General features: G+C 38.0%; 1 protein-coding gene across 1 annotated transcript; it reads right to left on the reverse strand.

Moving 5' to 3' along the window:
- Positions 1-2,565: 2,565 nt before the first annotated feature.
- On the reverse strand, positions 2,566-9,188 carry LOC144632896 (allene oxide synthase-lipoxygenase protein-like). The gene is made up of 6 exons (XM_078491653.1): positions 9,076-9,188; positions 6,712-6,777; positions 6,216-6,357; positions 5,304-5,406; positions 3,795-3,910; positions 2,566-3,148 (listed from the first exon to the last, which is right to left on the reverse strand). Exons 2-6 carry the CDS (start codon positions 6,767-6,769, stop codon positions 3,139-3,141), a joined length of 429 nt encoding a protein of 142 aa, XP_078347779.1. The 5' UTR covers positions 6,770-6,777; positions 9,076-9,188; the 3' UTR covers positions 2,566-3,138.
- Positions 9,189-14,258: the final 5,070 nt, after the last annotated feature.

The following is a 14,258-nucleotide window of genomic DNA, read 5'->3' on the forward strand; positions in this document are numbered from 1 at the left end:
AAGCCTGATTTTTTCAGGCTTTTTTTTCACAACTGCTTAAGTTGAGTTCATAACTGCGAGGATCTTCTCTTTATTTATTCTTCATCCGCAGTTCAAATATATGATTTCATATATTCATTATTTCATCTTCATCTTTCCCGGGTATATTACGAACTAATTTAAAGACCAGTTCCCAGCTGGCTTGTTAGCTCAATTGGTAAGAGTGCTGCACTGGTATCGCAGAGGTCGAGCGTCGTTGATTTCGGCCTTCGCAATTGTAAAAAAGGCTCGAAATTAAAGACCCGCGAATAAAAATCCGCGCGCAATTGAAAAACGCGAAATTTAATACCCAAATGGAAAATTTAATTCACAAAACAATTTCTCATATTTGCCTATTGAAATCGCGAAAGTATCGAAAAGTTCAAACCCCGCAAAATAATTATAGTCTCGCCCAAATCGGGAAATTAAGTACCAATAAGTTATACAGGTAATTGTCCGACTGTAGGAAACATGACCCATGATTGAAAAATTTTAATTTTGACAAAAAGTGCAAACGAAAAACAGACGTAGCGCAAAAGCTTTCATGGAGCTCCCCCCCCCTGTACTTTATTTTTCCCCCACTCCCCTTTGTTGCTTTACGAACTAATAACCCATCATATCGAGACTTTAACATCCCCTCCGGGAATACCCAGGGCATCCGTTTTTTTGTTCATGCATGTTTCCAGGGAAGCGAGATGTGACACCGCGGATAACCCTATTCACCAGATAAGTCGCTACCCAGTGGATAATTGTCATACAAAATCTATTTACCCATTTGCAAGGTTTCCCAGTTCGAGTCTCCCATGCATCAGGTCTCCCACCAACAGAAATAAATAACAGGAAACTGAGCTTGTGTTCTTGGGCAAGACACTTTACTCTCATAGCGCCTCTCTCCACCCAGGTGTATAAATAGGTACCGGCGACATAATGCTGAGGGGGGGGGGGGGGAACCCTGCAATGGACTAGCATCCCATTCAGGGAGAGTAGAAATATTCCTAGCCGCTTAATGCTACGGAAACCGGGATAGGCTCCGGCAGTGTGGGCCGCTTGGCTCGTGGCTTCTCCTGAGCTACAAATGGTAAGCGACATCTATTTCGGTTACCGTAAAATTCCGGTTATAAGCCCTGAGCTTATACAACTTCATAAGGGTTTTTGAGTGGGCATATAAGCGGAGGGGCTTATATCCGGAAGGGGTTAAAAGCTGAATAAAAAAAACGTTCCGAAACGGGCCACGGGAGTGTTGATTGAAATACGTTTTTTTAGTAAAAAACGCATAATAAAGTAACATTTAGCCCTGTTCAGTACTGTCATCCGGCAGAGGGGGGCTTATATCCGCGTATCCGGGGGGCTTATAATCGGATGTAATTTTTTGTTTCCAGGTAGATGGGCCTATAACCGGGGGGCGGGGTATAAGCGGGGGTCTTATAACCGGACTTTTACGGTAGTTTGCTAATTTTGGAAAGAATTTTGTCAGTTGTCATTCCAACCGGTTCTCTCCAACAAATGGTAAGCACCCTAGAGTTCGTTCAGCATCACATTGCGGTACACACATCAAGCTGTAGTGGTGGAAATTTTTATCCTAAGACAATTTGAAAATATTCTCATTTTCATCACAAGCGCATCCTACTTTCTCTGACGAAAACGCAAATGAACAAAAGCAAATGAAAAGCAAATGAACACGCGTGTGGTCACGCGTGATGCCAAGTGAACGGCCGTACCGCTGACTGAAACGGCAGGCTCAAAGCTATAAATTCAAGATGGCGGCTGTTTATTTTCCAGTGAAATTTATTTCATGCAAACTGGCTGAGAGAAGTGTCCTTCCGTGAACTTTAAACAGCTCTTTGAATGACTTTATTGACAACCTTTTTATACCTTTCACGAAGGATGAACCACGATGGATTGGCTAAGTTCAGTGCGCCTCAAAGCAACAGTACATGTCAATTGAGACCAATCGAAGAATCGAAGTACAGCAAGGAAGAACAAAATCTTCAGAAGAAAGCATCTTATTGTCGATAAGTGGCATGTATATATGTAGCATTACTTTCTTGTTTCTTAACTTTGATGTGCCTGAATGTTGGATTGAGCAAGCTTGTGAACAAAATCTTTCGCTGCTATATTTACATTTGCTATCACGACATTGCCGATAGATTTATGCTTGATTGGCTATTTTGTACCGATTTTGTGCCAAATAGAGGCACATAAATGGCTTCTGTGTTTCGGTGAATTTTGATGAAATACCAAGAAATCGTTACGTCACTTGTGTTTAGTTCCTCAGTACGAATAAAATATTGACGTCCCCAAACATTTTGTGCCATTTTTGTGAAGTTTAATGATGGATTTCATCACCCATGTAAGAATAATGTATATAAGTTGTTGCTCATGGGAGATATTTGGCACTAATTGAAGGCTATTTCCAACAGTACGAAATGTGTACCTTCCAAAAGATCGTTTGAGGAGAAGAAATCAAATCGGACGGTTGAAGTAAGTTATTGTACTTAAAGCCTAATAACCACAGAATCATAATGCAGTGAATTTTATTGTCTTTTTTTCTTGTGGAACTGGTCAATCAAAGTTTGATTAATTAAATATGCATAAACTAGTGAAAAATGGCCAATTTTTCAAAAGGTGCCATAACTTGAAGGGAATAAAATATTTTGAGCTCATGTTTTGCCACAGCAAATAGCTCACCATACCCAACTTATGCTAAGTTTGGGCGAAATCGGTGATTTGAGCTGTATCACCTGCTGCCTGTTTCTGCCCTGTTCTCTCATGGACACACTCTTAATTTATTTTTATCAATTACAGCGGTTTCTAAATAAGGCGAACTTAGCGCAACGTCAATCGTGGTTAACATGGCAACCGACAGTGCACCGAATGAAATTACTCGGTTGCCTTGTTGTACGCTTTCTTTCTGTCCAGTCCCCAGTCGTGGTTGGTGACAATAGCACGATACACAGCAGCTAACTAAGCAAACCTTTTTAGATTTTATTATAGTTCGTAACAACAACCGCTAAAGGTTTACTTTACATGTACATAAATAGACATCTTCAGGCAAATTAATGACCGTGAATGTTGCTTTCAGACGGTAATCACTTGGATATGCATGAACGCCAGTTATCTTCATTTGCGTCTGTGTACAAAAAGAACAATTAATGTGGATTATATCATTCAGTTTCTCAAGTACACAGCTTCACAATTACAGAAACACGTTGCAATTCTGTAGGAGCCTACAATACCCGTGATAAATTTGATTGCTGGAAGCGCATGTGAGCGGGTAATTGGTGAACCATTTTAATCTTCAAATTTAAGCGTTAGACAATGGGATCGTATGACATAAATGAAAGCGAGGTAATAAAAAGTGAAGTAGTTGCAAGTGAGGTAATGGGAAGTTGAGTAATTGAAAGTGAAGTAATGGGAGAACCTGCAGTTCATTTTTCTATAACATCTCAATTAATAATTAAAAACTCTTTGCTATTAAAAATGTGGTTGTTCATCGTGGTTTGTAAGATAGGTAAACGCTTGTTCGTTTGTCTCACGATGGAGTCACTTTGAGATGTTGATTGATATTGATGGTTTATCAGTTTCAACTGTAAAGTGTCACCCTCGTTAAATAAAGTTATTATTATTATTATTATTATTATTATTATTATTATTATTATTATTATTATTATCGCGACGTTTCGACTGCGTTTACTGCTAGTCTTCTTCAGAAAAAAAAAACTCCTTTGCAAAACACGACTATTTGAGGCATAAAAACACCTGTATGTTCTTCTTACCCCGGCCACGGCACTGGATCGGGATTAGTCTTCCGTATTTGAACCCACTGATTTGCTGGTAACCATTCATTATAATAGCGTAAAAATCTTTGTCCACCATTCTTCTGTACTGAAACCTACCAATTAAGAAACTCGTTTTATTTATCTTTACACAACATTCTAGAGTAACCTACGATCGTGCACCCTTGGAGCAAACTTTCGCTTCGAATAAAAGGGCGACAGATAGAAGGTTACATGTCTGATCCTGGATTATCTACAACAATCAAGAGAAAACCAACTGTCAACAAAGTTGCTGTGATGATTTGTATTTCCGTTTATTTAAGGCTCTTTCACTTCCGAGTTTCAATTCCTATTCAAAACTAATCATTTTCCATGCCAAGTAACTGATAGCCTATTCTATTCCAAAGCTCTCTGATTTTTATACCCGGCGGCATGTGGCCGATCGTCAATCAACTGTTAAAAGACTTAAACTGCGTTCACATTTAACCCGAAACATGTTCAGAATAAACATGTTTCACCTAAACATGCTTGTTATTGCATTGTTCACATTAGGTGTAAGTTTCAAACACGTTTCATGCCTGGTGTGTAATTTATGCGGTTTCACGGTTCTTGCATAAATGTCTACACTTATTTAACCGTAAAAATATAGCTCGAAATACAATAAAGCTTCCATAAAATCTTTGCCTCTCTGTCTGTTTTCAAGCCCTTCGATGAAGCAGGGCTTTCAAGCGTTTAGCAAGAAGACAGTATTGTCAGATTTTGCGCTATCAGACGGTAACAGAGGATTTTTATTTTGTGAAGTTTGTTTTTGCATTGCAATGCTGCAATGCTGCGCGCTTGTGGCCGCCGTCGTAAACTTTCGTGGCGATATTCTGCCAAATATTCTGCTTTCTATCCATCACCGATAATTCATATTGTATCGCTTTATTAGCCTATATTTTAAATAAACATTTGGTCACATAGAATTCCCAAATTTGAAGCTGTTGGGCACTCGCCTCCTCACCGCATGTCCGCCATTTTTAACTTGTTTAGTCTGATCATGTTTCAATCATGATTCGCGCAATGCACTGCCTGATGTGAACACTTTTCACAACGAAACATGTTTCATTCGTGATGAGACTAATCATGTTTCGGCCTAATGTGAACGCAGCTTTAGACATTGTCGCCATGTAAAACAACTTGTTATGTCCATATCTTTGCAATTTAGTGCTAGAACATTTCCTTCTCATTTCGAGGCTACAAAAGTAGATTTTGATCATGACCTGAACTGAACGACTTTTAGTCATCTTACGTCTTGGTGTTTCCCATTAAAAGCCATATGGAAATGTGACTGATACCACAGATGCCGGCTTAGTGCGGCGTTACTTTTTGTAAGCAGCACAAAAACGTTTAGGTGGGAGCGGAACGGTAAATTGAAGAGTAAAAATTTGACAATTATCACAAAATTTATGTACATACGCAATATATGACGTTAAACAAATAATGCTATGCTATGCAGTAACTGCTTACAAAGTAGGGGAGCCATCCGTCATTTCCGCCAGTTTCATCGCGTTTTAAATATATCCCTGTCACTGTTCCTACGTCTCTGCCTGTCACCGTAAACGTGTCCTCACTACAATAAATAACAAACAACCAAACATTTGCGCATGTGTTTACAAGTGGTTGCTTAACTTTTGTTCTCAGGTAAAACGAGACCTCCACAGTAAAAACCTGCTCCGATAACCAGGCGATAAATATGCTCAGGCTTTTCAATTTGGGTGAAGTTATTTAGGGCCTGTTTACATGGAAAATGGGTGCCCCGGCTAACCGAGTTACCCGGCTAACCGTGTACAAGAGGTTTGAAAGGTTTAATTCACTTATTTTTTGGCGTGTTTTTCAATAACTAAATAAAAAAGCAGAACAGAAGAGCAGTGTTTGCGATTATTTCTCTTGTTTTTTACCGTTGTGGTCACCGTTGCTTCACATGTTTATTTCCCAGTGTGAACTCTTTAAATGAATCAAACTTTGAAGATTTCAACGATCAACCTGAAATTTGTTTGTTGCGAGATTTCAAGATTGCCCATTTGTACCACCGCTAAATGTAATAACAATGCTAAATGTAATACCCACCGTAAATGTAATAAAAACTGACGCTAAATGTAATACTGACCGTAATTATAACAAAAAAACAACGCTAAATGTAATAACTCACCTAACCATAAATGTAACATACTTTTACGCTAAATGTAATAACCTAAAGTTTACGCTGTCCACACGTAAATGGATAAACGGCGTTTTTGAAAATATCCGTTTAGGGTGACCGTTTTATCGTTCCGGTGTGGGCGGGAGGTGTAAACGCATGAAAACTGATGCGACCGTTTAAATTCCAGATAAGTTAAACATTGGTTGTTGAATTAAGCACTAATCCGTCTGTGTACTTACCTGCCAACTTCAAAGTCATCATGATTTGGATTATCTAAACGTAAACCACCTGTTTCACCATTTGAGCCTTGTATTTTGATCCATACATTTGCATCCGTGCCAGCAAAATCTGCATTCCAGGTTTTCACCGTCACACGGTAGTCTGTAAGTTAGAAGAAAATATGTGTAACACAAAAGGCTAATCATTGCTGACGTCATTTTTTACACTATATTTCATTAGCTTACAAGTTCATGTCCAGAAGGCATCGCACTAAATACAAATTGACTTCAAAAGTAAAAAGAGTTTGTTAAACTTAGCACTATACCAGTTTTTAGACTTTTTAGCTTTTTGCATGTAATATGTTTAAGGGATTGTTAGCTCTCAAAAACACCGGTTTGACTGTAACTAGTATGCACTCCATCTTTGCGGACCCCTCGGGTAACTTATGGAAGGTCAGAAAGGTGTTCTTTTCATCGTAGACTAGTTCAAGGACAAATAACAAATCTAAATACTTACTTGCTCCGTGAGCAGCGCCGAAAACTAACAAGACGGGTAACAGTAATAGGATTTGCATTGTCCTAGCTGTTGAAGTAATGTTAATGAGTACAAAGTCAGTATGATCTCAATTATTTTATTGATTTTTGGTTTTTTGTTGATTGATCGATTTTGACTTATCGGATCAACAGTAAATTAAGTCGCCGTTATAGAGCCAGTTACCAGTTAGCTTTCATTTGAATGGTCCCACTTTAGGATTTCATTCACGGAATCAAAAGTTAAAACTACCTTGTACAGCACAATAATATACAACAGTACAAAAGGAAAGTAATGCTCATTAGCTTTCATTTGAATAGCCAGTCTTTAGGATTTCCTGATCCACCGACTCAACAGTTAGAATCACCTAGTACAGCATAATAAACAGTACCACAAGAACTAAAGTACTGCTGAATAGCTTTCATTTGAATAGTCACACTTTAGGATTTCAACTATAAAAAATGCAGTCGCAGTTAAAGAAAACGATAACCACAGATTGCTTAACTGATCGTTCCATCGTTCGCCCTGTTCTTCAAAATGACGAGATCTTATTTTGATCTTAAGAAACTCAGAGACATTGAGGGTCGTGCAGATTTATAATTTTCAAGTAAGATTGGTTAACATCGACAATTCAAGCACATTATAAATACAACACTGATGTTTGTTTACTTTTTGTTTGTCTAAGAACTGTTAAAGAATTAAAATTATTAGTGTAGGTTTTACGGTATCGGAAATACATTAGTTAAACAAGGAAGCGTGATTTAATTCTGATACCTTACTGAATAGAAAAAGAGAATGATTAGCATATAACTTTTCCCACATCGATTTTAGACTTGTACCCGCAATCGTAGAAATAACCATAAAGGGGATCTAGATTTGAATTTTCACATCGGTTTGCACGCATCTCTTAAACTTAAAGTGAAGAACCTATCCGCTACTTGAACGAAAAAGCCCATATGCTAAAGGTCACTAGGATAAGACAGGTTAAGTAGTAAAGAACCTATCCGCTTCTTGTACTAAAAAGCCCACATGCTATCATGTAATACATGTTCCCCATGTATTACGATATAATCAGCTAAAAAACACAGCCCAAATAAAGCCGATAAGACGTTCATAATTTGATTATACTGTTCGACATAAATGATTCAATAATACTTTTTCAAATTCACGCTGACATCAAAGAAATCTAAACTCAGCCCCGTGTGCTTTTGTATTAACGAGATGGCTCTTAGAGCCCCTTTGATTCCTTTAGATGTAGCTTTTAAAGTGTCCCAAATACTCCTACCATTTCAATCCCTCTGTTTTAGTTTATTAGTTCGTAATAAATTAAATTATCATTCGATGCAATTTTTTCTTCCTTTTCATTGGCCGAGAGCCCACCACGCGATCTACAAATAACTGCCTACAAATAATGGCCTGCTCGTGCGCATTAGCGTCTGACAGTGATTTTGCTACAAATAATATTCTGCTCATGCGTAGTTGTGTCCACTTCCGAGAAAAATGGCAGCTCGTTTTCCAGAGGGAAAGAAGAGCGGTTGGATTTGTCTACTAGGCCCCAAAAAACAGCGAAACTACAAAGAAGGCAATGGAATTTCCTCTTATTGTATTTCAGCAATTGGATGAAGACCAGCTCGTATTATCGAAGGCGAAGTTACGCTATCGTCTGCATTAATTCAGCAAGAACTAGTGCGGTTTCCACGCAGTTCCCGAAGCACTACTTTGTGCGAAACAAATTTAGTGATCGAATGATAAAACAATTATTGAACTCGGTTCTCGCAAAATATCGTGATTTGTCAGTGTCTCGCACATCAATTATTTGCCTCAGCCTTCGGCTTCGGCAAATAATTGATCTACTCGACACTGACAAATCACGATATTTTGCTCAACCTCGTCCAATAACTGTTAAACATTTAACTTTCAGTTAGTTAAGTCGCCTTTACAGAGTCGGTTGCCAATACTCCGTTGCCTCCGGATTTTTCTCGTATTTCCTCCACAAAGTAATGGTTGTCTGATTGAAAGTTAAATCAAAATAAATGAAAAAAAATCACAAAAAATATTTTCTTTTGAAAACTTTTAAACCTGAAAGCAATGGTCTAATAAAATTATTTAGTCTACGCAAATTCAAAAGTTAACCACATTTTTTTTTCTAAAAGATCATTCCGTCAAATGGTCCAATTATAGGTTTTGGGGAAACAATCTTTATTTGAATGCGAAAACCACCCTACGAATTCAGCTCCTGGTCAATTCAGTCGCATAAGACAAATTAAACAAATTTGAAAAATAACATGCATGAACCCTTTTACATTAAACTCTTGTGAAACGTTTTAAAAGAAAAGAAAGATTCGTTACCTTTGCCAATATTCCTTTCGTTTGGCGATGCTTCTGATGTCTTGAAGTGAATAGCAAGTTGATGTGAAAAATGCTATCTTGTCGCTAAAGAATAAAACCTTCATTTGAAATTCTTACCTTAGTGCATTTTTTCGTGCAAGGAGCGGATAGGCTCCTCTAAAGATTACTTCATTGAGGTTACTGACGAGTGAATAATCAAATTAAGATTCCTTTTTTGGTTATGTCTAGTGCTTTTTCTACGGGTACTAACCAAAGGGGGAGTACGAAAAACTCAAAGATTAGAGCCAATCTCGCCTATTTTCAGTATCAACATAAAAAGCCAAAACAACAAATGGAAATGGATTCCAACTTCTAAAACTAATTAACATTTCATGACAAGAACACAAGGGAAATCACTACCGTGAAGGAAGTTTGGACACGCGGTCTTTATGGGGATAGATCTTAGCGTTTTTAATCCTTCGTTTTCTCCACACTCTATGATCAGTTTGAATTGAGAAGCTATATTATTAACACTCGAAAGAAATTGGGAAAATAACTCAGCTGTGCCTCGCTTTTCAACCTGATAATTTTATTGCACTATATAGGTGATATATATAGGGAAAATAATATAAAAATATTTGAGAAGTTAAGATCTATTAAAACTTTCAATTGTTATGTGAAGAGTTTACTATGGTTTTATATTCATGATGTACAGCATCTCGTAAACCAAACAATCCAGCTTTGTGTGGCATTTCGTAAGAAACTGGTCTCCCATATTGAATACATGCAGCTTGTGGTCTCCTTTCAAATGTTGACCGATCGCAGAATACATTCATGTTCAGCAATGCACTGAAAGAGAAATCTTCATCACACAGATCACATGTACATTTGTAAACAACGCAATGCTTATTAATAAGGGAAGGATTGGCCTCTACCGCTTTGATGTCGTCAATAATTTTTTTTTAAATGTATTCTGCGATCGGTCAAAACTTGAAAGGAGACCTCAAGCTGCATGTATTCAATACGGGAGACCAGTTTCTAACAAAGTGCCCCACAAAGCTGGATTGTTTGATTGACGAGATCCTGTACATCATGAATATAAAGCCTAAGTAAACTCTTCACATCATGAATTGAATGTTTTGATAGATCTTAACTTCTCAAATATTTTTATATTATTTTCCCTATCTATTTATTTCCCGTATCTATTTCTGAAGTGGGAGATGTACGTACTGACGCGCTCGCGAGCCATGCCGCTAGCCATGATGACCATGTAAACTCAAGTTCATGGTTTTCCTATTTCTGTGGATTTTCTATGGGTATGGGGCCCCGCTCGCTCCGCTAATATAGCTTCTCAATTCAAACTGATCATTGAGTGTGGAGGAAACGCAGGATTAAAAACGCTAAAATCTATCCCAATAAAGACCGCGTGTCCAAACTTCCTTCACGGTAGTGATTTTCGTTGTGTTCTTGTCATGAATTGTTAATTAGTTTTAGAAGTTGGAATCCATTTCCATCTGGGCCATTGCAGCGAAAGATACTCACTAATAATTTTATTACACTACATAGGCGATATATATAGGAAAAATAATGTGAAAATATTTGAGAAGTTAAGATCTATTAAAACATTCAATTGTTATGTGAAGAGTTTACTAAGGTTTTATGTTAATGATGTACAGGATCTTGTTAGAAACTGGTCTCCCGTATTGAATACATGCAGCTTGTGGTCTCCTTTCAAATGTTGACCGATCGCAGAATACATTTACGTTCAGCGATGCACTGAAAGAGATGTCGGGATGTGTACCCAGCAAAATCTGCTTCACACAGATCACATGTAAATTTGTAAACAACGTAATGCTGCTAAATCGACTTTCTCCTCTTTTTCTCTTGTGAGTTCTATTAATTTCTTTATCTTTGAAGGCTTCTTGTGGAAAAAAGGAATAAATAGTTGGAATCTATTGTTCAATCTGAAGCGTTTTGTTACCATGTTCATTTTGAGAATTTCTTGAATGGAGGACGCATCTTTACTGATGACAAGAAAATCGTCAACAATAACAAAAACAACAATACTTTATTTAACCACGCGACACCTAGGAGCGCAAGAAGTAATCTTTTATTAGCCTGCGTAGCTGGCGGTTTTATTGGGGTTTAAAGCGCACACAAGCAAGCGGCGAAGCCGCGACAAAGAGCGGCGGCAGCTTCGCCGCTACCCAATAAAACCGCCAGCTACGTAGGCTATCTATTATTAGCGTCTCAATTTAGGTGTAGTTTTAAGTAGTTTTGTTTACCTGTTCAGTTTTCAGTTTTTATGTACAGATCTGTACTGAGACAATAACTTCGCGGAAATGCTGGGCCTTGAGTGTCACCTAACACCATTGAAAATTAATTATTAACTATACCTCTATAAAACGAATATTTTGGTTGTTTTCCCGAAAATTTGTTAAATCGAGGTTTTCGATGTAACGAACTCTCGATACAACGAACAAATTTCACAGTTCCTTGACGTTTCGTTGAATCGAGGTTCCACTGTAGTTGATGTTTCTATCGTGAAGCTGATTGAAGGGTGGGTTTCATTTAACGTTGTTAAAAAGGCTTCGGCAGACGGAAGGTCGGGTAGAGTCACAGCATGAAAATATAACTTTACCGTGGTGTAAAGCTCAAATAAAGATGGCGTAAATTTCGAATTCATTCAGCTATACGCTGACTTTATATATTTTGACCTTTATCCCAGCTTTAAACTCAAGTTTAAAGGCAGGGTAATGGGGCTTCTTTACAACAACTTTAAATCACATTTACACACGGTAGTGTAAAGGTCGGTTTAACCACCTTTAACAACATTTAATTGATGGAGTAAAGTTGGATAACCGACTTTACACCAGATTTAACCACCTTTAATTTAATGTAAATCCCAATTTTCATGCTGTGAGTGGCCAAGGTGTCATCAACGTATCTTCTGTAGAAGGAGGGCAATTTGTTTTCGTTTTACAGCTTCTCCTTGATAGAATACATAAAAACTTTCGCCATGAGTGGAACCTAGGGCGAATCGATCGCAACTCAGTCGATTTGTTCATAAAGATGTCCATTGAACTGGAAGAGTTGATGTTTTGAAGCAACCCTAAATAACTCAACAAGATAATCTTGGGTGATGTTTAAATGATGGGTTTCGTTAAACCAGGAGAATTCTGCATCTTGACTCAATAGCCAGTCGGAGGAATTCTTCCCAAACACATCGCTGAATAACTGTGTCCGAAAGGAACCAGATTAGCCCATCGCAATGGACTGCCTAAAACACGCGAAAAGCATCTGGCCATGCGACCAATTCTATCCAAGCAGGCACCTACAAATACTCCCAAGCAAAATGGCTAGATGAGAAATTGAAGCCCTTCTCAACTAACAAATATACAATCCATGACATCTTTGAGTTCGCTCGTGCTCGTGAAATCCAACAGCTTCAGGTCAACGAGAATGATGCTTTTGTATCGTACGATGTGTCTGCATTACTCACAAGTGTCCCCACGGAAGAAACTATCCAGATTCTTGCCAACAAAGCCTTTACTGGGAATTAGTTTAACGGAACCCATCATTTTAACATCACCCATGGCAAGATGATGTTGTTCAGTTATTGAGGTTTTTTTTCACAACGTTGCATAAAGCCCACCCACAAATCAGCTTCACGATGGGAACGGCAACTAACAATAAACTACGCTTTATTGGAAATGAAATTGAAATGAAAGGAAACCATCTAGTAACATGCGTCCATAGAAAAGCAAAAAACAAAGGCCTCTTACTGCACTATCAAAATCATGTCGATAACAAGTACAAACACTCACTCCAAAAAAACAAGGTTAATTCGTACACATCGTCTCTTTTCTTCAAGATCAAGCGAAACCACAGCGCGAAATCCAGCAACACAAGCTCACTAGAACTGTATTGTCCTTTAAAGATCAGAGATCGGCTGACGCTGTACGAAAATCTTAGCGATCTTAGCTAGAAAATTGGAAGTGATCTAACCCCGGAATGTGTTTACCAGCCGAAAAATTATTGACGACATGAAAGCAAGAGGCCAAGAAAAAAACGTAAATGCATTCTGCGATCGGTCAGCACTTGAAAGGAGACCACAAGCTGCATGTATTCAATACGGGAGACCAGTTTCTAACAAAGTGCTCCACAAAGCTGGATTGTTTGGTTTACGAGATGGTGTACATCATGAATATAAAACCTTAGTAAACTCTTCACATAACAATGAATGTTTTAATAGATCTTAACTTCTCAGATATTTTTATATTATTTTCCCTATAAATATCACCTATATAGTGCAATAAAATTATCAGGTTGAAAAACGAGGCACAGCTGAGTAATTTTCCCGATTTCTTTCGAGTGTTTATAATATAGCTTCTCAATTCAAACTGATCATTGAGTGTGGAGAAAACGAAGGATAAAAACGCTAAAATTTATCCCCATAAAGACCGCGTGTCCAAACTTCCTTCACGGTAGTGATTTTCGTTGTGTTCTTGTCATGAATTGTTAATTAGTTTTAGAAGTTGGAACCCATTTCTATCTGGGCCATTGCAGCGAAAGATACTCACTAATAATTTTATTACACTACATAGGCGATATATATAGGAAAAATAATGTGAAAATATTTGAGAAGTTAAGATCTATTAAAACATTCAATTGTTATGTGAAGAGTTTACTAAGTTTTTATGTTAATGATGTACAGGTTCTCGTAAATCAAACAATCCAGCTTTGTGGGGCACTTTGTTAGAAACTGGTCTCCCGTATTGAATACATGCAGCTTGTGGTCTCCTTTCAAGTGTTGACGGATCGCAGAATACATTTACGTTCAGCGATGCACTGAAAGAGATGTTGGGATGTGTACCCAGCAAAATCTGCATCACACAGATCACATGTAAATTTGTAAACAACGCAATGCTGCTTTGGTTTGGCCTCTACCGCTTTGATGTCGTCAATAACTTTTCGGCTGGTAAACACACCCCTATGTAACAGACCTGGTGAAACCCGATCTGGCGGCTTAGCTCCTGAATTTTGCGATTTTTGATACAAGCACCAATTTTGCAGGATTACAGGCACTCACATACTAATCAATTCTCGATATAGTGTCAACGCCAATTTCATATTTTCAGCTAGTGGACAACAATGAAATTTTCAGCCAAGAGGCCCCTCTCCCACGAAGTACTTCTTCTTGC

This window comes from Oculina patagonica, chromosome 12 (genome assembly GCF_052425735.1).
Source record: "Oculina patagonica isolate OP01 chromosome 12, crgOcupat, whole genome shotgun sequence".
NCBI lineage: Eukaryota > Metazoa > Cnidaria > Anthozoa > Scleractinia > Oculinidae > Oculina > Oculina patagonica.